At 43.8% G+C, this 27,109-nt stretch overlaps 2 protein-coding genes across 5 annotated transcripts in view; one reads left to right on the top strand and one right to left on the bottom strand.

Moving 5' to 3' along the window:
• Positions 1-3,207, top strand: part of LOC5516510 — a 7,826-nt gene extending 4,619 nt beyond the window's left edge. Inside the window, exon 5 of the mRNA XM_048733161.1 lies at positions 437-3,207. Coding sequence (XP_048589118.1) covers positions 437-510 — 74 coding nt within the window. The 3' untranslated portion in view covers positions 511-3,207. The remainder of the gene's footprint in view (positions 1-436) is intronic.
• On the bottom strand, positions 1,981-27,109 carry LOC5516511 (probable serine/threonine-protein kinase DDB_G0291350). Of its 4 annotated transcripts, none has more exons than XM_048733159.1 (11): positions 26,433-26,949; positions 26,173-26,222; positions 24,866-24,901; positions 24,454-24,579; positions 24,182-24,331; positions 23,382-23,470; positions 22,562-22,618; positions 21,874-21,968; positions 20,835-20,901; positions 20,244-20,386; positions 1,981-3,172 (listed from the first exon to the last, which is right to left on the bottom strand). In XM_048733159.1, exons 1-11 carry the CDS (start codon positions 26,518-26,520, stop codon positions 3,153-3,155), a joined length of 921 nt encoding a protein of 306 aa, XP_048589116.1. In that variant the 5' UTR covers positions 26,521-26,949; the 3' UTR covers positions 1,981-3,152. The 4 variants fall into 4 exon arrangements, with proteins under 4 accessions (XP_048589116.1, XP_048589115.1, XP_048589117.1 ...); XM_048733158.1 differs by lacking the exon at positions 1,981-3,172 and adding an exon at positions 26,972-27,109 and having other exon boundaries at positions 19,890-20,386; positions 26,433-26,538; XM_048733160.1 differs by lacking the exon at positions 1,981-3,172 and adding an exon at positions 19,890-20,148 and having other exon boundaries at positions 26,433-26,947.

Here is a 27,109-nt window from a genome sequence, read left to right as displayed (position 1 = left end):
TGGTGGTACAGGGTGTACATAGGGAAATGGTGGTACAGGGTGTACCTAGGTGAATGGTGGTACAGGGTGTACCATGGGAATGGTGGTAGAGGGTTTACCTATGGGAATGGTGGTACAAGGGTGAACATAGGGAAATGGTGGTACAGGATGTACCTATAGGAATGGTGGTACAGGGTGTATCTAGGTGAATAGTGGTACAGGGTGTACCTAGGGAAATGGTGGTACAGGGTGTACCTATGGGAATGGTGGTTCAGGGTGTATATAGCGGAATGGTGGTAAAGGGTGTACATAGAGAGGTGCATAGGGTGCTTCCCACACTCCCCCCGCCCCACCAGGCCGAAGTGAATCCTGGGATGCGTGCCTGAGGTTTACCGCTGAGATAGCCAAATACAGTACTTTAACTACTGTATCTTTATACTTGTTGTTGTTGTTGCAGTGATGGTTGATCATTTCCCCGATGTTGCCATGGGAACAAGTAGATACATGCAACGCCTCAAAGTAAACAATTAAAGCAAGACAGTACTCTTCATATGATGTTGAGTAAGAGTGATATTCTACAGAGTGAACCGTTTAGCTTCATTTTAGATCTGTAGGAAATGTCTGTAGGAAATTACCCTTACAGGGAAAGAAAAAACAAAACAATATGGGTTTGTTAGCAGTCCGCAAAAAAGGTGCTCATATTATTATCGGGTAAGAGAACATGTCCCAAGGGAACGCAGTGCCTAAGGCAATGAATGTCAGAGAAATGCGAAAAAAAAATTTTACACGAAACGTGAATGTAATAAAATTGTGTTTTAAGTGTATCAAAAATGCTCTTTTGGGCTAGTAAAATTGTTGTGTTTTTAGTGTATCCAAAATGCTCTTTGGGGCTAGTGAAATTGTTGTGTTTTTAGTGTATCCAAAATGCTCTTTGGGGCTAGTAAAATTGTTGTGTTTTAGTGTATCCAAAATGCTCTTTGGGGCTAGTGAAATTGTTGTGTTTTAGTGTATCCAAAATGCTCTTTGGGGCTAGCAAAATTGTTGTGTTTTTAGTGTATCCAAATGCTCTTTGGGGCTAGTGAAATTGTTGTGTTTTTAGTGTATCCAAAATGCTCTTTGGGGCTAGTAAAATTGTTGTTTTTAGTGTATCCAAAATGCTCTTTGGAGCTAGTGAAATTGTTGTTTTTAGTGTATCCAAAATGCTCTTTGGGGCTAGTGAAATTGTGTTTTTAGTGTATCCAAAATGCTTTGGGGCTAGTGAAATTGTTGTGTTTTAGTGTATCCAAAATGCTCATTGGGGCTAGTGAAATTGTTGTGTTTTAAGTGTATCCAAAATGCTCTTTGGGGCTAGTGAAATTGTTGTGTTTTAGTGTATCCAAAATGCTCTTTGGAGCTAGTGAAATTGTTGTGTTTTAGTGTATCCAAAATGCTCTTTGGGGCTAGTAAAATTGTTGTTTTTAGTGTATCCAAAATGCTCTTTGGGGCTAGTGAAATTGTTGTGTTTTGAGAGTATCCAAAATGCTCTTTGGGGCTAGTAAAATTGTTGTTTTTAGTGTATCCAAAATGCTCTTTGGGGCTAGTGAAATGTTGTGTTTTTAGTGTATCCAAAATGCTCTTTGGGGCTAGTGAAATTGTTGTGTTTTTAGTGTACCCAAAATGATCTTTGGGGCTAGTGAAATTGTTGTGTTTTTAGTTTATCCAAAATGCTCTTTGGGGCTAGTGAAATTGTTGTGTTTTTAGTGTATCCAAAATGCTCTTTTGATTGGAATTAAATCGCTGTTTTTTTGTTTTTTTCAAGTGTAGCCAATTGCTCTCTTGGTTAATGTAACCGTCGGAACTTGGCATTTACCGTGCGGTTACGAAAAATGTAGAAACAAATGCAATACTGAAGGCAAAACTATCAGGTTCTGACACCAGCCAAAAAGTAGGCAAAAATAGATGGAATGAAACGAAAACGATCGAGCGAAAGGCAACGTGAGAACGAATACATGATGCAAGGCATGGACTTATAAAGGATTTATTAACAAATTAAATAATAAATTTTAAGTGATAACAAACATAGTCAAATCCGGAGAAAAGGTGACCTAAGCCAAAGGCTAGTTTTAAAAACAAAGTACTTACAACCGGTAAATCAAACTGAACACAACTGGCATGACAGGCTCGTACGGACAGCGCTCTAAGCTTGTAGCTTATCTCTGCTGACTGTCTTCCCTGAGCAACTGCATATCTCGCTCCCGCATCACGCCGCGCAAGTAATGCGTCTCCTTTGCTCAACGGTACTAAACTAAAAAAAACTAACAGATACTGTAAAAACAGCCGCTTTTATACTCGTTTGGGGACGCGCATTTTTCTAGGGACGCTAACATTTACTACCGTTCAAATTACTCAGCGTCCATTGTCCTGTCAAATTTAGAAACTAATCTTCCTGGGAAATGGTAAAAGGACGCTTACTTGATTCAATTAGCACTATCAAGCTATTGATACTAATCTAAAGGAATTTGAAACATGTTGAAAGTAAATTCCTAAACGTGTACGGATCGAATTAGAATCACGTTTGAGAAACAATCCGTAAAACAATTATAATCGCAATCCCAAAATCGCTTACTTAAAATCTTTGCAAAATCTAAAATAACCCAAAATACCACCCGGTAACATTACGACTCGCGCATAGCAAACACAAGGGGCCTTTTGCGGAGTAACAGGCTGTGTGGGAACTGCACGCGCCAAGAAAGACATCAATATTTTTGCAAATTGCTACGAAGATTAGGTGCTGTAAAACTAAAACTTAAATTTTAGATGGAACAATAGAATAAACACATTGAGAATCTGGGGGAGCTCCTGGAGCTAGCGGGAAATCAATGGGTGACGTCATAAGACATGGCAGCGCAGCCTAGAGAAGCCTGGGGCAAAGCCAGATTTTTAGAAAGAGAAGAGACTTCTAGACCCAATTTTGGACTAACTTTGTAGATTGTAGTTAATGTAGAGATCAGAAATTTTGAAAACATGATAGCTTGTATAAGATAACAAATAGTGGCCATTTTTTCATTTCCAAATGAGTTATTCATCGCTACTAAAGGATCTGCACGGGTGTCCCATGCTGTACTCCTATACGTGACAGTGGGGATACCAGGTCAGGCAAGCTTTGTGATTCAGCGTTTATGTACTCTTGTAATTTATTTACATGTCTGTCTGGCTGTAAGAAAAAAAAATAAAAGTGATAAAATATAATTACTTTGCTCAGCACACACTATCGCTCATGCAGCTATTCTTTGAATTTAGTATCTAGACAGACATGGTCATCAAGAGTAGTAGGGAAATGGCGCAGCTGGCGCAACTTTTTGATCTCCCCAAATTTCATTCCAAAAGTGGCGCAAAAGTCTCCGCACACCTCCGCCAAGCCTCGCGACCTGCGCATGCGCGAGTTTGCCAGAGATCTCTCGCACGACCAAGCCCACCTGTCAATCACTTTGTCACGTGACGGCCACGCCCACCTGTCAATCACTTTGTCACGTGACGGCCACGCCCACCTGTCAATCACTTTGTCACGTGATAGCCACGCCCACCTGTCAATCATTTTGTAAAAAACCTGTCAATCACTTTGTCACGTGATGACCACGCCCACCTGTCAATCATTTTGTCAAAAACCTGTCAATCACTTTGTCAAAAACCTGTCAATCACTTTGTCAAGAACCTGTCAATCACTTTGTCAAAAACCTGTCAATCACTTTGTCAAGAGCCTGTCAATCATTTTGTCACGTGATAGCCAAGCCCACCTGTCAATCACTTTGTCACGTGCTGCACCTAGGGGGAGCCTGGGGGCTATTCTGGTCTAAAGACGTATGAGACCCTAGATAAAATGACATTAAAGACGGAGGTGAAGATTAAAAACGGTGCGGCTACCGCCGGCGGTTGTTCGGTGCCGGAGGTGAACGTGAGTAACACTGCGGATGCGGGGCCTGAACACTGCTGTTGTAACGCTGATTACTATGAAGACTCAGAATACGGAAGCTTCGACCCCGTTGGGTTTGTGGCCGGAGCGGCGACAATTGTCCTTGGTGTTCTAGCAATGTTAGTCTCCATGCCACGGTATGGCGAAAAAAGATGGGTGAGATACTAGTCCACGGATGTGGTGCGGAGGCTTTAGACCGCACCGCCCCCACGCGGACCCCTTCGGAAGTCTTAGCAACCACACACATCACACCCAGAGGGAGCTCGAGGGGCTAGCATCTTGACTTCACATCTAAAAAGCCTTTGAAAAGTGGCTTAAAGACGTGAACAGTTCAATAAAATGGGGGAACAAACGGTTGAACGTACGGCCGAAGACCGGTCACCACCACCATATAATATCCTCGGCGGACCGGTGCCTGAGATTAACGTCCCCACCCTCATGCCGGAGTTTGCACTGTTTGACCGAGCCCTCACCAAATACGAGACTAGTAGAGCCTCCTTGGGAGACGAGGATAGTAGTAACACCCTTTGCAATCATGACGACCTGGTCACAGAAGACGGGGTCACTAGTTGCTTAGAGTGCGGGGAACAGATGCAGCGCGTGATCGCGCACGAAAGAGAATGGGGTTTTTACGGACATTCCGACGGCAAACGGTCTTCGAATCCAAGTCGGGTCCAGGTACGTAGGTCTGAGGATAGAAACATTGACAAGGATGTGGAGAACATGGGTTTTAGCGGGGTAATTGTAGCCAAAGCTAACGAGATATACACTCAGGTGACGAAAGGCCAGATTTTTCGCGGCGACCCACGGAAGGCGATCGTCTTTGCGTGTATCTACTACGCCTACAAGATGTCCGGTAAGTGTCAGACACCGAAAACCTTGATGGAAACTTTTGGATTGAGCAAGAAGAGTTGCCTTAAGGGTCTAAAAATCTTTAGTATTAACGTGCCTAAAGATTACTTACTACACGGAACGTCTCCCACCGTCGTGGACCACATTCACGATGTGATGGATAGATTCTCGGCGTCCCCCGCACAGAAGGGAGAGGTGGTCCAGCTCTACTACAGATCTAAGAACCGCTCGTCTGAGTTGAATCGCGCTCGCCCACAATCCTTTGCGGTCGCTTTAACCTATTACTGGGTACGGCTAAAGGGGGTCGATATTACACTTAAAAAATTCTCCGAAAGAACGGGCGTCTCCGAGTTAACCATCAGTAGGAAAGCGAGAGAAGTGGCCACAGTCCTGGGTACGCCTGGTGTGGTATGATGTTTCCTGATTTCCAGAGAAATCAGGATTTCCAGAAAACTGTCAGTTCGGAGTAGATGTGAATTAACACGTCTAAAAAAATTCGAAAAAAGTGGTTTAAAGACGTGGATGTAATAACAAAATGGATATGCAAAGTGCTGGAAGTCTTACAAATCTCACCGTGGAGGATCAAGCCGCCACCTTAGCGAGGTGGGGAGCCGCAGACTTTGACGCCGTTATGGAGCGCGCGGCGTGGGAGGGGTGCGTCGAGACCGTGAGGTTGTGTAAGAGTTGGGGTGCGACGGATTTCGAAAAGCCGATGGTCAGGGCCGCAATGAACGGCCACACCGAGATCGTTAAGATGTGTTGTGAGTCGGGCGCCTGTGACTTCGTGTATCCAGCGTCCATGGCCGCGAAAGGCGGGCACGTAGAGGTTTTGAAGGTGATGGGCGAGTATTGTGCCGACGGAGGAGAGGCCATGACCGAGGCCATGGGTGCTGCGGCGGCGGAAGGTCAGGTGGGGGTTGTTGAGTTGTTGATAGATCTAGGTGCCGATGTCGATGTCGGTTGGGCCACCGCTGAGGCGGCGTACAATGGTCACGTTGAGGTTCTAAAGTTGCTGAGAGAAAACTTCAGCGAGTTTGACCCGGACTATGCTATAACACCAGCCACCGAATCTGGCAACCTCGAGGTCGTCAGGATGTGCTTGGAGTGGGGCGCGACCGATCTCATTGTACATATGAACTACGCGCGATTCTTAGGTCTACACGAGATTCTCGCGGTGATACGTGCAGCTTGGGGGTGGAGTCTCGTGCATGAGGAGCTCCCGGAGAAGCTACACAAGGTGAGATTCCGTAGAAAGCTGGAGGACGAACTAATGCCAGTAGCTTGGCACCCAGACAGGTTTTGGGATTGGTGCATGGATGAGCAAGAGAAGGGAATGTTGGAAGAGTGTTTCGCCAGGTAGACGTCGGCCGGCTAGGAGGGTGAGTATCGAGGCGTGAAAAACTGAAAAGTGATTTAAGGACATGACCGGTTTGATAGAAATGGAGAACCAAACGGTGAAAGACCCGAAAGTATCCCCCGTAAAGCGAACAACGGATTATAAGTGTCTTCATGGTAGAGTGAAATATTATTGCAAAGATTGTCACGGATCGCAAATCTGCCCTCACAACCGGAGAAAAACGCGGTGCAGAGAATGTAACGGCGGTAGCATTTGTGAGCACAGACGAGCAAGATATGTCTGTAAAGACTGCAAGGGGAAAGGGATGTGTGAACACAGCAAACAGAGACCCTTTTGTAAGTTATGCGGAGGGTCTCAAATATGCGAACACGATAGACAAAAGCACCATTGCAGAACGTGTAACGGAAATTAACATTGACCCACTCAGTTTTGTAACGCGTCTCACGTTACAAAACACATACATTCCTAATCACCCTAACAACTAGCGATTCTGAAAATAGGTTTTGTATTTACATTGAGAGTTCGCGGTCGCCAGGGTGGTCTGGTATGCACGTGAACAGGTATTGTCTTCTTGCGGTACGTCACATCCGTCCACATGCACCCCGCATGTTACCGGAATAGATACCAAGCTAAACCAGCCGTAAAGGCTGTGATCGTGACAAGGTTATTTTCGTGCTGCGTGTTCGTGGGTTTAATCACGTCCGGCTTTGGGTTAGTTTTCGCCTCCGGTTCCGGTTTGTGAGCCGTGACTGACTCGGTATGAGGTAACACAATCTTTGAATGACCCATATTATGTTTAGGGATCGTTTTTATCTCGTTATTTATCGGATTCAGCCCCAGTTTCATATCAGTGGTGGCTTTTTGTAACTTGTTATTATAGCCAGCGATCGAAGTGTTGTTATTTATCACAAGATACGATGGACTTAACCAACAGCCGAGGGCGAAAGCTAGGTCTAGTTTTTGTCTCGCCTGTTGTAAAGCAAACTGATACCGTTGTATACTTTTCGATATACTGTTTTCCACCACCGCGCTTTCGAAGAGTTTCGTGAAGACCTGTTTCGTTTCCTGAGCTGAACCGCTATCGCCGACGATTGACGACCGGGTCTGAACTTGCGCGCCTAGAATACAGTAGACAAAGGCTTCGATGCTCTGGTTTATCCTAGACAACCCAGCTTTGGTTAACCCCATTGATTTTTCCGGAAAGAACCACTCATACTGAAACCCAGTTCTAAGGTCTTTCAGGTACTCGATCTCAAAGTGATTCATGTGTTCGTGGTCGCTTTTGGCAGCGTCCCATTCGTCGTGTAATTGATCAATGGTGCCATAAGGCTTATACTTGTCGTTAGAAGATGACAAGCCGTGATAATCATAATTATAAACGTTCCCTAACCCGTGATTTATCGGTCTGAGGAACCGGAAATCGTCACCAGTTCGGAATTCTGTTCTTAGTTTTTGGTAAGCCGCTTCGCTGTAAAAGTTTTTATTCCAACTAAAGAGCCTATCTTTTGGAAGAGGGCATTGTAGCTCGTTTAATATTCGTCTGATAGTGAAAATGATGTGAAATCTGTAGAATGACCCCACTTGAGAGTCGTCAATCATGTCACGCGTCACACCACATCCAGCAGTCGCGCAAAACATAGCAAAATTTAAGGCTTGACTCCAATAACTGAGGTTTGGGGCGTCGAGCCACCTACTAGCCTCCTTTGCTGTTCTGAATACTAGCAAGCTGTCGGTGAATATGTCCCTAAAAACAAAGTGTGTCTTCACCTTTGGTGTTATAAAAACATTAAAAGAGACGTAATTATTTCTCGTAGGGTTTTCGTCCCACGGCAATATCTTGTACTCTGCACGCGCGTCTAGTCTGTATTGTTTTGGGAACCCAAACAGTTGCTGGATCGTTTCCTTGTATGCTTGTGTGTCGTCGGCGACTAGAAAATCCTGGATATTCTCGGGTTTCCAGCTATTACCAGGGAAGTGATATAACGTTTTGACTAGATTCCCATTCTTGTCGAATGGATCGTATTCGTCCCCATTGAAAACGAATTGCACATTGCCGTGCCCGTCGGCAGAGAACCTGAAGCGTGAGTAGTAGGGGTACCTTTTCACAAATTCTGTAAACTTCATCTTATATGACATATAAGATGTTTTTAAATCAGTCCTTTACGCATCTCAATTCATAGATCCATCCGACGGGAGTTCTCTCGTACAGAAATTTCACCGAGCGGGTCGACTCGCCAGGTCTTTCAAAATCTCTTCTCTTACTGTTTCCCTCAGCTTGGTAATGTTTACGTTTTTTTCGTCCTCTCTTACCGACTTTTGACGGATCTGGAGCTTTAGAGCCTCAAACTTGTCCACCTCGTTCAAGATTAAAGAGAACTCTTCGTCTGATATTTTGTTGTCTTTTAAAGCTTTAGAGACCAGGTCGCGTATGCTATTTACTTTTGCCTTTGCCATCGCCGCTGTTTGGTCGTGCTTGGAGACTTTTTGCGACAGCCGTTTAGAAACCGCCGCACAGCCTACAGACGTAAGACCGAAAACACCGGCCAAAGCACCCAACGGAACTCCGACGACGATACCAAAACCTGACAGAGAAGTCCCCAAACCACTAGACCCAAGAATGACGGATAAGAGTCCTAAGACCACACTTAACTTTGAAAACACGCTCTGCCCTCGTTTATACTTTTTCCTCACGTTCTCGTAATGTTTAACTTCTTGCTCCAAACTTCCCAAAACATCGTGGGTCTTTTGGAGTCTGAAGTTATCACCCGAGGGGCTGACCCCTCGGGGTACGTTCGGGTAGATTGAGTTGTACTCTTCCATAGCTTTATTATGGGGAGAATTTATTCTTTAAGTGATTTCTAAAATTAGACGTATCGGGTAGAGACCGCGCTCTATTGTGTTTCCGTCACCACCCTTTATACTAAGACGGAGACTACTCACGTAACCGACTGATGTGGTGCTAACCCGTACCGGATCGCTTGGATTGAGGTATATCTTTCCTTCATCAAGCTCTACACTTGCTAGGATTTGTGAGGGCGCCCCTTGTTGGAGGGAGTCAGACGCGTTCACAAGATCGCAGTGGATAAAAATAGCCTCGTGACCTATCATCTTTATCTCGTGGCGAGTGTTTGCTTCCAGCTCCCTGGTCTTGAGTCCTAACAGGCAGGCGAGCGGCTCATTCAACGCGACGTTCCGGTGAACTTCGAGTGACGAGTCTCTAATAGAGACTGACTTTTCACCAAGACGCATACCCCCATCTATTTGACGTTTTAGCGTCTCGATCGTATACTGCCCCGCGGGGATCCTAAGGATAATGTTCTCACCGTCGGAGACCGTTCCCTCGCTTGAGAGACTGTTACAACGATTATGAAACGCACATCCTCGCAGCGCGATAAACCGCGGCTTTTCAATAGGTTGTTCTAAATAGACAGTAAAGTCACCAACGTTTCCTTCAATGTAGAGTAATACCATTTGTTATGATTTCCGTCTCCTTTTAAATCGTTCTACGAAATACAGGACGACAGCGACGATGAGAAGCCATGCGTTTTTAGCCAAAAAGCCTACGACTTCACCCGCCGTTCTAAAGATGAAACTGGCTATCGCACCAACCATTCCTGGGAGTATTTCTCCTAGTTTCTTGCCTATTGTTTTAAGACCGTCTCCAACGCCTTTTGCAACACTTGTCAAACCCGTCTTCAGGTTAGAGACAATAACACCGATAACAACGCCCACAGCGGTAACGACAGCAGCGACTGTAAATCCGTATTTCTTAAAAATCGCTTTGACACGATCTTTCAACGACATTCTCTCTTCAAGATTTTCTCTCTCCAATTGATTCTCTTCCAAAGTCTCATCTATGACAGAATTTCTTTCGCTGAGCTCTTCATTTTTACGATCTATAGCTCTTAGTCTTTCTTGGTTAGTTGTTTCACTTCGTTCCTCATTATTTTTTCTCATTTGCTCGGTGTTTCTCTCTTCTTCTTCTCTGAGTGTATTACCTGTAGCGTCTAGTTCATCGAGTTGAATCTGAATTTGCTTGTACTTTCCGGATCTGATTTTGTCGTCAACACTCTTCCGCACCGTTCTATCCTCATTATACAACCTTTCTGGTCTAGTCCAACCACCTTTTCTCGCAGAATAGAAGGAAATGAATTGTTTTCCTCTCTCATCCGTTGAAATCTGAACTAAATTTTCATCAAGATCTGGATATTTCGATAACAAAAGGTCTACCCTAAGTGTGTCCGTTGAAGGAGAACCTCCCATATTCTGTAACTCCATGTACTCGGGGACAGCCCTCCCGGGGTTTCGTGTTTTCCATAAGTCGGCCAACCTCCTACTCACATAGCTTGCACCTCTACCAAATCTGTTTGAAATCCTTTCATTCCATGATTCTCTTCCCTCACCATCGTTTGGAATAAGAGAGTCATAATCTTCGTCTACAGTAGTATTCAAATCTTCTCTACCTTCTTCTGTTGTGGGATCAAAATCTATGTCCATTTCTTATTTTGTTTGAAAATAAGAAATCTTTAAGTCGTGCCGGCTCATATCCACCTACTCGCTACATAGCCAAGGGCTAACATTCCACCTCCAACATATGCCATCTCTCCCATCTTTTGGTTGCTACTTGGTCTGTAGTAATCTGAGAGCTCAGGCTCTTTCAAATCAAAATCTGGATGTGTTTGAGCGTATAGTTTGAAGGCCTGATCGGTCTCCTTATCATTCTGGTCTGCACGAAGTTTATTATTATATTCTTCCTCCAACCAATCCTGGTATTCCTGTCTTTTTTTCTGCCAATCACCCATTGCTTGTTGATACTTTTCGAGCGCTTTATCGTGTCTCACCTTCTCTTTATCAACGTGAGCAGCGTCAGAAGACAAGTATCTTGCAAGGTAACTCCCTCCGACAAACGCCGTCGCATTAAGAATAGCCCCACCAATCATCAATGCTATAGTCGCCATTTATTAATCAATCTGCGAGATCTTTAGACCGCCTACAGCGCTTTCGGCAAAATCTTTTGTGTTTCCAGATAATCTTTCAGATACATACTACCGGACAGGACAGCAACCCATTTAGCGTAGTTTGTAACACTTGACGAAGGGTCGCTGATGAATGACTCTTTCATAGCCTTTTTAGCAACATAACCCATACCGGCGGCTAATCCGATGATGACTGCTGAGTCGGTGATCGTTTTCACAAGTTTGTTTTCAGTTGACATGATTTTATTTATTACAGATTCAGATAATCTTTAAATCACAACATTCCTATTTTTGGCGTCGCGTTCGGGAGGCTAGCCCCTCGGGCGGCAGGCCTCTCGAAAGTTTCAGTCTCGTTGGCGTTGATCTTGGGCGTCTTTTTGTAAAAACGCATATACATATCCAATGCGGTGAGCCCTATTCCGACTAGAGCCAGTACAGTTGTAAACGATAGCTCTGGAATCCAAGCGTCCGAGAGGCTATCCCCTCGAGCTCCCTCTTGGTGGGGTGTCTCTGCCCGTGCAGCGTCTTCTGAACTCGCCTCCGCCTCGCGTTTCATCTCCCTAGCGAGCGCTTCTCTACACCTCCTATTATATTCGGCAACTCTCTTACCAGAAGCGACTTTTATAGGATCTTTCTCCTTAGCGGCACTCTTCTTCCTGGGGGGAGGGTCCTTTGTGATTTGCTCAACCTCTTGATTTTCGTCAGACATGATTCTTTACTCTGAATAAAGAATCTTTAAATCACATCATGCTCAAGAGCTTGCTCAGGTGTGCTCAAGAGCTTGCCCAGTTGTGCTCAAGAGCTTGCTTAGACGTGCTCAGGTGTGCTCAAGAGCTTGCTTAGGTGTGCTCAGGTGTGGTCAAGAGTTTGCTCAGTTGTGCTTGAAACTTCTTGAAGTTTGTTGGAAGTCTCCTGTGAAGGTGTTAGTTTAACATGCTTAGCGACCCGAAAGAGGGCACTAGCAAGTGCTACCATCCTTCCTCCCTTCAATACCAAGAGACCTGCAAAGTTTGACAATTCGCGTTTAACCAACTCGTCGTTCTGTAAGTCTTTGCTAAGCGCTTCGGTGTCATCTACAGGAACCACGTAGGAAATGACTTGAGACACCACTTGAAGTGCTGATTCTACTAATCCATCAGTAACTTGCTTGCCTAAGACAGTCTGGTAGCGAACAAAGTATTTCTCGACGTCTTTCGCCGAGAGCTTCTTGATATCACCAAGACTCATACCGACACCAAGAAATTCCTTCGTAGTCCCAAGAGATGCGAGAATAGCCAGCGATTCTCGTTTGACTTCAACATCATCTTCGGGAGGCTCGCCCTTCGAGCTAGCCCCTCGGGCTCCCTCAGACTCGGGTTTCTCTTCCATGTAATCCTCGACGCTTGCCATCTTATTTTGTAAGTAGACCAAGATGTTTTTAAACCACTTCGAGGGGTCAGCCCCTCGAGCTCTCACCGCGTGGCAGGAATCTCCAAATAACGTTGGAATGGATGTCGTAGGCAGAAACAGAGTCTGGAATACTTTTCAGTTTTCAGCAGTTCTACAAACTTTTTACGAGTCTCAACGTCTAAGTCACCCCCATAATCTTCAAACAGTGTTTTGGTACCGATTTGAGATGGATTATGGAATGTAACCACACAGGCGACGTTATCACGGAAGGGCTTTGCTATGGATGTTAATTGTTGCGTCAATACCCACACTGATAATCCTTCGTGTCTCCCTGAGAACGCTAAATTGATAAACTTGTTCGAGCGTTGCTTTAGATCTTTCGATACAGCACAGTCATCCAAAACGAGTAACGTATTTGTACCAGAAAATAGCACCGCACAATCTGTTAGTAACTCGTTAATCTCATCGGTGTTACTAGCATCCGGCGATAATACCAAGAAACGTTTATCTCCGTGAGCAAATCTACGATAGGACTTGTTTTTCGCATAAGTCGGACAAATCAACACAATGTATTCAAACACATGCCGGAACGGCCCTCGGAGCTGTTCCGTGAGGTACTTTGTCTTCCCACAATTAGTAGGTCCTGTGATAATACAATGAAAAGGAACTTTTTCCCGTAATTCTTCCATTCTTTTTGTATTATCACACAAGTCCTTTTTAATACATGATTGCTCTCAAATTCGAGTTCATAACCTCCATCAACGCGTCGGCTACTACAAACATGTAGCAGGTGATGTTTCCCGTTCCTCCAACTTTTCGTTTCATTTCTAGTTTTACTCCGTCCCGCGTGTTGTTCAAGACCAGACCTCCTCCGTGAATGCTGTTATCTGGATGTGCCCTCAAGTCGACCCACAGAGCAAACTTGTTATTAGCGTAAAAATCCTTTTGCTTAACACCCTCTCTACCGAAACGTTTCTTTACCGACTCCCAGAGGTCTGGCGGTGTCATCCCCTTGGAGTAGAGACGGTTTGGCATGCCATCCACATTAATGTTGATCGATGTGATACTTGGATTGACAAACTTTTCGGAATCCCTTGCTCCTCCTGTGTAGCTCTCTGTGAACAGACATAATATCCCTGTCATTGACCTCCTCGGCAGATTGATGTGCTCGTTTATGACACCATCATTAGGTTTGGAAATGGTGAACGTTTTGTGGAGAATGACGTTCTCGTAAAAGAATCCTCTACCAACCTGATAAGCTGACAACGCCTCACGAGCCAAGTATTCACTTGAGATGCAAGCATATTCCAACTCGAGGTTTGTGATTGTGTACGTTGGAGTCTTGACCGTGTCAGCATAAACAACGACGTCGGAAACTGGGGCTAGAGTAATTTCAAAGATTAGCGGATGAGGTAACGCCTTTGGATAAAAGACTCCATGCTCGCCGAGAATAGGATGGTCGAGTGGAATGCAGTACTTGGTGTTGTGAACTGCTGCAAGAGCTACTTCCTTAGCATCTGATGTCGCTTTATCACCTGCATTTGTCCTGAGCTTCCTCATGTTTTCAGAGGAGATACCTTGTCTTATTCTATCCTCACGATCTTCAGCTTGTAAGTATAAGTCGTGATAGGTTTGAAAGAGATCGTATCTTTGAGTATCCTGTAGTGTTTCTCCACCGAAGAGAATCTTGAGCCTTGACACTAGGTTTCGACCAACGTTGTTGATGAGAGTATTATTCGCGTGTCCTGCGACGTTTAAGTCAAATAGTAAGGATACACTACCTGGAACAATCACTACATTTTCAGCAAGTTTTGGAATATTTATATAGAGGGTTTCTCCAGGACTTGCCGATGAGGGATTGAATGTAATCCGATTCAGCGACGATTCCGCTTTCAGGCCGAAGGGTTCCCGTGGGATCCTGTTTGGGTTAATTTTTTCTGATATCGCTTGTGCCATCTTTTATTTTAAGAAAAGAGAGATAATCTTTAAATGAGTAACGAAAGCAGGTTATCAAAAATATACTATTCCACCGATGGGTACTGGAAAGGGTATTCGGCTATTTCTAAGTTAGCTAGTGCCGCTAAAGTCAGTGAAGCCGAGGCTAAGAAGTGGCTTGAAAAACAGGCGTTGTGGCAGATCTACCTCCCAGCCCCAAAGTATGTCCCCAGACCGCATTGGACTGTGAATAAACCTAATCAGATTCACCAAGCCGATCTGTTGTTTATGCCCCACGATAACGTAGGCAGAAAAACCTACCGTTACGTGTTGGTCGTGATTGATATTGCCTCGAGATATAAAGATGCAGAAGCACTGACTACCAAGGATTCGAGTGGAATTGCTAAAGGGTTTGAAAAGATATACTCCAGAAAACTTAAATGGCCTCATACGGTGATTGTCGATCCGGGGACAGAATTTAGGGGAGAGGTAACGAAGATTATGAAAAAGAAGGGGGTTACCATCCAGCGAAGCGAAGCTGGGAACCATCGCGCACAGGCTTTTGTCGAACGCGCCAATAGAACACTGGCGGAGAGGTTGTTTTCTCATCAGTATGCTCAAGAAATGATTAGCGATGATCGGTCCAGAGTTTGGGTGAAACGATTGCCAGATGTTTTGAAGACTCTGAATAGTCAACCCATAAGAATTACTGGCAAAGAGCCTGTAAAATCTATTGGTTTGAAAGAGGTTGATATTGATCCTCCAACGTATAAGCGGCCTGTTGGACTTGACGAAGTTAGACTACCACCAGGGGTTAGAGTTAGATATCTATTAGCTCCTGGAGAAGAGGAAGGAGGTGAACGCAGACGAGCCACAGACCCTATTTGGAGTTTAAAAGTGTTTGATCTATCACGCAGTGTTGTTTCAGTTGGACAGCCTGTGTTGTACTACCTCTCCGAAGGCGCTCCAAGGAGGTCGTTCGTTAGGGAAGAACTTCAAGTCGTCCCTGAAGATACTGAGCCACCACCTAATAGCGTTCTGAAATGACCGTGAGCGAAGGTGTGAATACCATCATCACAGATGATTCGCTTGTCATCCTCATGAGATAGAGCGACCTTGTTCACCGTTTCAGTGTAAACATCATGCTTATGACTTCTGATGACATTCATAAGTCTCATCTGAGGTTTCTTACCAAATAAGCAATCCTTGTAGTCATCGAAACCGATGCTCTTCTTGACGACTGCTCTCTTAACGCCCTTGCATTTCTTTTCTTCTTTACCTTCATCCATCTTGTACGAGTAAAGTTTGGCCCTCAGTCCTACAAATTCTGTAATTTGCTGGCCCCCAGCCTCATCTTTAAACATTCCGATGACTTTCTTGTTCACACCCACCTCAATACCAGATGGGTGACCCTTCGGAAAGTTGCTGGTGTCGAACATGGACCTCACATCCCCGCTGATGTCCTCGTAAAAGTCTTTCGTCTCGATCTCATACATCAGGCTGTCAGTATCAGTGAATAAGAGCTTTGCATCCTCACCGTACTTGGGCTTGACGAAGTTGTAGTGGAAATCGTACATGAGCGTCTTACTCAGGTCCAGAATGGACATGCCCAAGTAGACAGGCTTGTTGAAGATCAGCTTTGTCTTCTTCATGTGGATGGCGGCTAGATTCTCGCAAAAGATGGTGCGATGTTGATAGTTCGGCTTTGATATGAGCTTCTTAGCCTGCTTCTCGTCCGTCACCAACCGAATGTCCACCCTGTTCCTAATGTTCTCCATAGTCTTACCAAAGACGGAGTTGTTCATTAACTTGAAAAAATCTTTCTCAAAATCGTTTGTCGCCTTGGCTCTCAGATCGGTGTTCAAGTCAATGTAGGGCTCCAGCCAAGCAGACTCCTCAAAAGTGACACCCCTGTGAATCTTGGTGACTTTTAGCCCAAAACTCACATAAAGTCTCAGAGTCTCATGGTGGATAACGTACTTTGTCTTGTCGTTAAGGTTGGGGACCAACTTGTCCACATTGCCTAGCCCGATAGATTCCGGGGCTAGTGGGTAATCGTTGTGTAAGTCATGTAGGTGATGAGGGTACTCCAAGTCAACCTCCAGAATGCATGGGCGGTCTCTCCAACCTGACAGCTCTTGGTCACCCATCCACCTGAAACCGTGAGTCGGTAAAGGGTTGCTCATCGCCCAGCCATACAAATTGTTAGCATCAAGGTAGGTGATATATTTTGTGGGTAGGTCAGGGTCATACTCCTTCATGTAAGGGTTATTTGCCTCCCCATGTCTGTTGCTTATCATGGAGACACCCCCACGGATGCCCTTCTCAATCATGAGCAACATGTCATAGTCCGTTAGAAGCTCTAGCCTCACCTTGGTGGTCTTCAACGCCGCATCCCAAGCCAACCCTGGCGCTGTGTAGTACCAAGCGGGGTCCAGACCGTAATTCTTGAGACAAACGTCCCTAAAGTTCTCGAAAACGTCAGCTAAAAGCAACACATCCGACTCTAGGTACAGATTGTGGTAATCCCTCATGGTCCCCATCCCAAAGACCTCCCACACTCTCCGCGCGTGCAGGTGATCCTCCTCCGATATGTCGGTGTCGTTGAGTTTGGAGTGGAATGCCTCTCTCTGTGGGAGCTGTGTTGCGTCGAGCTTGCTAAAGCCGTCGAACCAGTCGTAAGGGAAAACACCCTTCCTCAACAACAGCTGGAGCTCCTCCCCCTCATAGTACTCCGCCAGGTTTTTGAAGCACTCCCTTGACATATTACCCACTAGACTGTCGAGACTGGCCGACATAAACCTGAAACTGTCGATAAATCTGATATCACGTTTAACATCAATCTTGTTGCCCTCCTTGTTCGTGAAACTGTCGACTACAATCTGTTTTGTGAAAGAAATATACTTTTCCTCGTTATTAGGTATACAGTTTATTTTACCTTCCGATGTACCAAGGTTCTTGATAAATAGATGGCTGTCGTACCCAGACAGATTGTGAAAGATAACAGGAAAGAACTTTGGAATTTTGTGATCTAAGTTGCATGCGTTGTGAGCAGCACCTCTGTACTTTCCGGTGAGGTGGCAATGGTCCAAAACCTTGTCTCCCCCTAATTCACCCTCACAGATGTGGCAGTGAGTGGCGTCGTTATAGGCGATTTTGTCCTTCGGAGTCATTTTCACCTTCTTAGGGAACCTGAACTTATCGTAAATTTTCTTAATGTCTGACTCCAAAGACCCTACGAAAAGCTGTGGGATATCTTCGTCTGGAGATTCAGCTGTGTATCGTACAAGCTCGGGTGGGGATATATCTCCGTCGAAACACTTAATGAGATAGCAGAAACCGGACGGTTTGTGCTTCTGGTATTGCTTAGTGAAGCTTTTACTCCCATCTGGGGAGCAAGTGTCTATATTCTCTGTGAAGCTCTCGAAGTCGGCATAGACAACAAAGGGGACGCGCATTTTTCTGTTGTAGTTTTTGAATTTAATGTGGGGTAGATTTCCATCCTTATCTATCTTAGGCATCTCTATTCCAACCGCTTCATGATTGCCGCAGCATTCAGAATGTTTTTCTAATGATTGTTCGCACCGAAACGAGTTCAGACATCTACAGCATAAAAAACGAGTATGATGAAACTCATCAATTTGAGTAGATAATAATCTCATCATATTCTTTATCCAGCAGTAATGATTCGTCTCATCATCCGAGATGAGAAGTAAGTTGATCGCATTATCTGGATCCTTCTCACTGATTCTCAATGGATATATTTTGGTTTCGTATCCAAACACATTAACCGTATACTGGTTCTGTTTCTCGAACTTGTCAATCTGTTTTAGTGAGACGGGGAACTCTATCCCTGACCAGTCGAATTTCTCAGAGTTCTCTATCATTTGTTTACTGAACCTTTGAGGATCTTTCTCCCTAGGATACACAGCAGAGGTTACTGCCCACTTGAAACATTCGTGATCATTCTCGTTCTTAACATTGATGATCGCCTTCTTAGACGCTAGTTTCGGCGGCAGCGGAATATAGGAAGACCCAGAAAGCGGTTCAAAGGGATCTATGTTGATGTCAAAGTATTCCACTTGGTCAAACTGCCATCCGGAGCCTTGCTTCTGGAACAGCTCAACTAATCCGAGTAAATAATTTGTCATCGTATCAAACAAATCAGAGAGATCAGTCGACTCTGTCACAATCTCAGGCTTTTCTGTATGAAAATATCCCAGTTCTTCTTCGATCTGAGCTGTAGCCGGATCCTCTTTTATAAACCCGCAAGTAAAGATAAACTTCACTTTGATAGGCTTTTTTTGTTGACTGATGAGTTCAAGGACTTTCGGTTTGATTCTGGCGATGAATGTCTTGGGGTCGTAACCTCTCTGCCCGGCTATTCCGTGGGTTTTAAGATACCCCTTCAACGCCGTCTGTTGTTCCTTGGGTGTGAAGCGATCTTCCACCTCCTCGTGTAGACGTTTAATCCTCTCCTTCAGACGTTCGACCCGTTTATCTGCAGCCTCTTTGACGGTCTTTTTGATGGGCTCAGGGACATAAGATAGTATCCAATCCGCAAACTTGTCTAACTCGCTCTTGATCAAGTTGGCCGCCCTGTTTGCAAAATGCTTGAGTGGTTGAACGCGGGGACTCCGTGGGGGTTGGGAGGGTTTTAGAATAGGGACATTAATCTCAGGTATCGGGCCGTCGAGAATACTCTCCGACGTGTTGGACGGGGTAATGCGGGGTGGTCGTGGCAGCCCTTTGACAAGTTTGGGTAAAGGAACCCGTCGGGGTGGTGGTGGTGGTGACGTGCTGGTCAGCGCCCCGACGAGCTCGTCTCTCCGCATCCAGTAATATCTTGGGATACCCCGCTCCTTGGCGAGGGCTTTCAGATCTTTCACCTTCAGGTTCTCCATTTCTATCAAACCAGCCATGTCTTTAAACCACTTTTCAAAAGCTTTTTTTAGATGTGAAGCTGAGAGGCTAGCCCCCAGGCTCCCCCTAGATGCGACACGTGACAAAGTGATTGACAGGTGGGCTTGGCTATCACGTGACAAAGTGATTGACAGGTTTTTTACAAAATGATTGACAGGTGGGCGTGGTCGTCACGTGACAAAGTGATTGACAGGTTTTTTTACAAAGTGATTGACAGGTGGGCGTGGTCGTCACGTGACAAAGTGATTGACGGGTGGGCTTGGCTATCACGTGACAAAGTGATTGACAGGTGGGCGTGGTCGTGCAAGAGATCTCTGGCAAACTCGCGCATGCGCAGGTCGCGAGGCTTGGCGGAGGTGCGCGGAGACTTTTGCGCCATTTTGGAATGAAATTTGGGGAGATCAAAAAGTTGCGCCAGCTGCGCCATTTCCCTACTACTTCAAGCAATAGGTTTGAGACAGTACATAAAGTATTACATAGATAATTTGTCAAGTAATATGTGTACGGTAAAATTTGAAGTATTTTTTTAAAAAAAATTTGCTTGCAAGGGTATTGAGCCACCGGGCCGATAGCTAGGAGCTTAACTACCTTCCTTATTCCACTTCACCCCATCTAAAAACATCTCACTTTTGTACTTTCTACCCAGGGGATCCACTTGTCTGTTTTTATGCGTCCACCTTTCAGGACTTTAAGGTCTTCAGCACACGCCCTCAGCTTCCCCTGGCTACAACCTCAGCTCCCAGTAACTCGGATTTGGTGCATTTTCGGCCTTTCACTTATCAGCTAGCCTGAAAACCATTAAGGGGAATTTTCTAGAAATATTTTGATCTTCGGTTGTTTGAGCTTTATAATTATGTCTATATTCTTTGTATGGAAACGTTACCAGGATCAGTGTCACAACTGAAAACTGTCCGGGGAGGGGCAAGGTTGTCCAGGCGTCTAAGGATCTGGCGTAATGACAAACGCTTGGTGGGGTCCACCTGTAGAATGTCGAGAATCAGGCCGTTGAGCTCCATGGAATAAACGCTGAAAATGACATGACAAATCAGTCGGGAGAATGCTATTATTAATGCCATGAGTAGAGGGTCTTTTTATTTAATGAGACTACGGCACATATATATAACCAGCACAAGAGGAGAATTTGGGATTAAAACCCTCAAAATGTTTAATATACATGTTTTATATCCCTATGTACAAAACTCAGTGCTATACAACCAACATTAATTTTTTTCTCTTAAATTATAAGGATATGACCATCAGGCAGGGGGCTGACTGCCCCCCCCCCCCCCCCCCCCAACACAGTTTTCTTAGTGTCTCGGTAACCCTCCCCCCCGCAACAGCCCTAAAACCCCATTGTGACTTGGTCCATGTAACAGCTTATCAGGTATAGATCCTACACTGCAAAGACACCTTTGGGGTGTTCAGTTGATAAGTCAAGCATAATGCTGCTTCTAATACCAGATATGACACCAACCTGTCTGTCGGAATCCTGATGTTACCACTTAGGGCGGAGAGTGCTGATCCATCACATGGGCTATCCCCTATACGGGGGTCACAGGATAAGTCATATTATACACATGGGCTACTGTATCTCCTATACGGGGGTCACAGGATAAGTCATATTATACACGGGCTACTGTATCCCCTATACGGTCACAGGATAAGTCATATTATACACATGGGCTACTGTATCTCCTATACGGGGGTCACAGGATAAGTCATATTATACACATGGGCTACTGTATCTCCTATACGGGGGTCACAGGATAAGTCATATTATACACATGGGCTACTGTATCTCCTATACGGGGGTCACAGGATAAGTCATATTATACACATGGGCTACTGTATCTCCTATACGGGGGTCACAGGATAAGTCATATTACATGGGCTACTGTATCTCCTATACAGGGGTCACAGGTCATACTATACACATAGGCTATCCTCTATACTGGGGTCCTATAGGGGGTTCAGAGGATAGATGATATAAAGTCTAAAATTGCTGAGCTACACATGGTCTTTTCCTTACATGGGGGTCACAGCATAAATCATATTAAGGCTGAGATTGCTGAATTATAAACATAGTCCCGGCCATAGCAGGGGGTGGGGCACTGGGGGCATGTGCCCCCCCCCAATATTTTCGAAAATTATAAGGAAATGACTAGTATAGGCGTGGCTGTGCCCCCCAATATTTTCTTAAGGTTTCTTTATTGTGTCCCCCCAATATGTTGAGGCCTGCTACGGCACTGTAGTCTTTCCCTACATGGGTGTCACGGGATAAATCATATTAAAGCTAAGATTGCTGATTCATTAGATGGACTATCACCTACACAAGGGTCACATGATATATATCAAAGTATGGTAAGTGAAGCAGATATTAGAGCGGGGCTGTTCAACAGGTATTTAAAACTACCAAGCAGGGGTAAGTAAGGTTAATGTTAGAGTGTGCATAAGATATTGTGCTCATACCATAGGCCATTTCATCGAGTGTGCATAAAATATTGTGCTCATACCATAGGCCATTGCATAGAGTGTGCACCCCAAAGACCATACATCCGTCATCTCATCGATTTCACACTGAGATGGAACTTCAAAAAGCTCTGGCGCTCTTTAAAGCATAGTAAATTTATTAATACAAATGAAGCATCTTCAGGGCCATACAATGGAATGGAAAAACCAGGAATGGGAAATAGGAAACCAACGAAGCAAATTTAAATCCAGCTCCCCTTTCTCAGATCGAAACTTTTTTTTTCATATTCTTGTCCTTCACAAGAATAACAAGAATGGTGCTCTACAAAGTCTCTACAGCTTACCTACACAGTAACGCAAAGGTGTGTCCACAGAAAATGCAGGGTGGGGTCCAGAAGGAATCGATATCAAGGGAATGGTTAAGCTAAAAATTGCATTGATTTTCTAGCATTTTAAGCCATCTAACATTCCCATCCAAATACACTACAAAAGTGATCACCCTCTTGACTAGTGCCAACTAGGTATCAACTTTATATGAATCAAGTGATTCAGCCATTATACCCCATCTCGGGTGGGATTTAAACCCTTTGGACCCCCCTTTCAACATGTGCCTGACATGGACCCCCCCTTTCCACATGTGCCTGAACGGTTTTAAGGAGGAGGGGTGGGAGGAGCTGATGTCCTTGCTTTGTCTCCTTTTTATTGTAGGTGGTGGCCCTGAAAACTCCTTACCGATAGGCAGCAGTGCATTCGCATGCACACCTCTCTTGCAATGCTAATGCCTCTCTCCTAAAATGCATAAAATAATACATAGTATTTGCAACATATATCACAAATGTCAATGAATGCTCCCATTTATTATCATATTATACATTTGTTACCATTTATTATCATATTATACATTTGTTACCATTTATTATCATATTATACATTTGTTACCATCTATTATCATATTATACATTTGATACCATCTATTATCATATTATACATTTGATACCATCTATTATCATATTATACATTTGTTACCATCTATTATCATATTATACATTTGTTACCATCTATTATCATATTATTCATTTGTTACCATCTATTATATCATATTATTCATTTGTTACCATTTATTATCATATTATACATTTGTTACCATCTATTATCATATTATACATTTGTTACCATATATTATCATATTATACATTTGTTACCATCTATTATCATATTATACATTTGTTACCATCTATTATCATATTATACATTTGATACCATCTATTATCATATTATACATTTGATACCATCTATTATCATATTATACATTTGTTACCATCTATTATCATATTATTCATTTGTTACCATCTATTATATCATATTATTCATTTGTTACCATTTATTATCATATTATACATTTGTTACCATCTATTATCATATTATACATTTGTTACCATATATTATCATATTATACATTTGTTACCATCTATTATCATATTATACATTTGTTACCATCTATTATCATATTATAAATTGTAATAATCATAAGACACCTTGTCAAACACCTTACCTTGAAGTAATCGACACCCTTGCTTTCGTCACACTGCCAAGGTCAAAGATGATGACAGTGTTGTTGGGCCCAATAAGAAGGTTGTGAGGCTGCGACACAATGCCAACGTAGTATTTTTAATATTAATTCTCAAACGTCATACAAATTAGACAACAAGACATGTTACAAAAGAATTCCTCTTCTTTTTGGTCAAAACTGTAATTCCAGCTGGGGATGTACCCAGGTTTGCGGAGGAGGAGGGTGCTTTTTGGTGGAAAGAAGGGGGAGCATACACACCCTGAGCACCCCCTCCCCCCTGGGGGTTGGGTGGTGGATGAGTCATGCCAGGGGTTGGGTAGTAGGTGAGTTGTCAACTCAACCTGCTGTAAGAGCGTCAGATAGCACTTCCCAATTCAAAACCTTGTAGTTTAACCATTGTCATGCATGAGGTTTGCGGAGGAGGTGCCCATTCATAGGTATAATATGAAAAAGAATAGTAATTGATGGTCCTTTAATAAGAAATGATCCCTGTGTGTGCCCTCCCTAAACAACCCCTAGGAATACACCTGTTAATTGCGTTATAAGACACATTATATGATGAGGATAGAGCATAAAAACTCAACCTTGAGGTCTCTGTGTGCAAGTGGAGATATGACAGAGCATGAAAACTCAACCATGAGGTCTCTGTGCAAGTGGAGATATTATAGAGCATGAAAACTCAACCTTGAGGTCTCTGTTTGCAAGATATGATAGAGCATGAAAACTCAACCTTGAGGTCTCTGTGTGCAAGTGGAGATATGATAGAGAATAAAAAATTAAACCTTGAGGTCTCTGTGTGCAAGTGGCGGTTGGAGGTCATGAAAAGCCATTACTGCTTCACAAGCTGATCTAAACATGTGAAGAATCTCCAGCTCCTGAATGTGGCGGCCTCTATCATGAGTCCTCTCTATAAGATCTTGAACGGTTCCTTCCTACAAAACACAATATGCCTCTTTTGAGTATATACAGTACCCTTACTAAAGCAAAGTTTATTTCCATTTCTCGATTTACTAGCAACATTGTAAGGCATATTTTATCTGTCAACTAAGCATACCTTATAGTAATCAAGAAGCATACGTGCTTCCTTGTAATTCTTCTTACTAACGATTTCTACATCATGCATGGCCATAACATTTGGGTGGTCTATGCTCCGATGTGCTTCAACCTCTCGTTCAAATGCCTGTGAAAAACAATTAAATGAAGTCATTTAACCTTTATGGTATAAGTTCATAATTAGATAAATGTAGATTTAAGTCAACTTTAAGTAAAAGCTGGTTCTAGCATCCAGCTTTAAATAAGTCTTTCTCTCAAATTCCCCTCCCCCCCCCCCTCCACTAATGGACACTATAGGGCACAATACTAATTGTGCTCCTTTTCGCTACCCAAAAAATTAAATCCAGGGCACCCAGGGCAATAAAACAAGCATTTTATGTAGATGTAGACCAATTTAATTATTTTAAACTCACTCTTTCTTGTTCAGGTAGCTGGAGCCTCAGTCTTTTCTGAGTATAAAATAAAAGTTAAGCATAAGCTTTGAAATAATAAAAGAGCAGAAAAAAATGAAGTTTAAAAGTAGCAAATAGTCTTGGCAAATGAAGATCAATTAATCTCACTTTATGGATTAGTTGTTGATCTCAACCCCTACCCTACCCTACTCTAGTGATCAGCATTTGACTCTCCCACCCTTCCCTAGTGATCAACAGTGTTAACTCTCCAACCCTACCCTAGTGAGCAACAGTGTTAACCCCCCCCACCCTACCCTAGTGATCAACAGTGTTAACTCTCCCACCCTACCCTAGTGATCAACAGTGTTAACTCTTCCACCCTACCGAGTGATCAACAGTGTTAACCCCTCCACCCTACCCTAGTGATCAACAATGTTAACTCTCCCACCCTAGCCTGGTTATCAGCAGTGTTAAATCCCCCACCCTACCCAGGTTATCAGCAGTGTTAAATCCCCCACCCTACCCAGGTTATCAGCAGTGTTAAATCCCCCACCCTACCCTAGTGATCAGCAGTGTTAACTCTCCCTCCCTACCCTGGTGATCAACAGTATTAACTCTCCCAACCTACCCAGGTTATCAGAAGTGTTAACTTTCCCTCCCTACCCAGGTTATCAGAAGTGTTAACTTTCCCTCCCTACCCAGGTTATCAGAAGTGTTAACTCTCCCTCCCTACCCAGGTTATCAGAAGTGTTAACTTTCCCTCCCTACCCAGGTTATCAGAAGTGTTAACTTTCCCTCCCTTCCCAGGTCACCAGAAGTGTTAACTTTCCCTCCCTACCCAGGTTATCAGAAGTGTTAACTTTCCCTCCCTACCCAGGTTATCAGAAGTGTTAACTTTCCCTCCCTTCCCAGGTTATCAGAAGTGTTAACTTTCCCTCCCTACCCAGGTTATCAGAAGTGTTAACTTTTCCTCCCTTCCCAGGTTATCAGAAGTGTTAACTCTCCCTCCCTACCCAGGTTATTAACAGTGTTAACTCTCAAGCCCTACCCTAGTGACCAACAGTATTAACTCTCCCTCCCTACCCTGGTGATCAGCAGTGTTAACTCCCCCACCCTACCCTAGTGATTAGTAATTGATACTTCCTTTTTCCCCTAGTAATCAGTGATGATCCCAATCCTACCAGAGGGATAAGTCTATTACCCATAATGGTAGTCAGTCCTTTTTCTCTACCTGGCACCTTTCTAAAGCAGAGGTTAGCATGCCAAAGCAATAGGGAAAGTGCTAAAAATTGCCCCTTGCTTCTAGCCATAATATAGATTGTACTTACCAAAGCAAACTGCCTCCTCCCTTGTCTAACCAGGCAAACATAAGAAAACGCTGACATAGAAAATAGATATTCTTATGTCATTTTAAAAATAAGTGGTTTTATTAGGTGCCATCATTTTGCCTGATAACAAATGCAAATACATCATGCATGTTCGTTGGAGGACAACACTAACAACCTCATAGCAAACAATTCCCGTGTTAGTGTAGAGGGATCATAATAATCAATGCATTATAAGCTTAAATGATTACTTCGGCACTAACCTCCTTCGCCCAAATCTTTGACAACGCGATAGCTTCGTCCATTGATGGTTACCGAAGAAGGAAAAATTCGCGAGCACACAAGACCCATGTGCTTTTAGCGTTATTCCTTTAGGAGTAGGATATTATTGTTATTCTTTTTCAAAACAGAAATATTATTTGGAGAGCTGGCAAAATGGGAGAACGAAAATATTGCTTATACGCAGTCCCTTTCTGTTGCGAAAACCACAGAAGCCCCGTGATCTTATGATAGATCAAATATGAGCAAGACAGAAAGATATGTGGCTGGGGGGTGCGAAGTCATAGGTATCATATGGAAAAAGGATAGTATTTGACGATTCCTCAATAAGAAATGACCCAATCTTTGGCCGTCTATGGGAAAACAATTTATCTGATGATCCTTCAACAAGAAATGACACACTTTTTGCCGGCCAAGGGGGTCACACGCACCCTCTGTGCACGCGCCTGGCTAATCTGTGTTTATTAGGACGAGAACCCCTGGGGCTTCAATGAAGGGTTCAATAGCTCAATGGGTGTCATACCGTTACAAAGTGCAATGTCCTGTTGTCTCCTTCCGATAATGGATGAAGTTATTTTCCATATTTAAATATAAGCGAGTAACGCAATTCTGTGTATCTATATATTGTCCTCTGTCGTGGCCGGAGTTCCATGGTTTGCAT

This window comes from Nematostella vectensis, chromosome 10, assembly GCF_932526225.1.
Source record: "Nematostella vectensis chromosome 10, jaNemVect1.1, whole genome shotgun sequence".
In the NCBI taxonomy this organism is placed as follows: Eukaryota; Metazoa; Cnidaria; class Anthozoa; order Actiniaria; family Edwardsiidae; genus Nematostella; species Nematostella vectensis.
The sequence above is the reverse complement of the archived record's forward strand: the minus strand, read 5'-3'. Positions and strand labels throughout refer to the sequence as shown.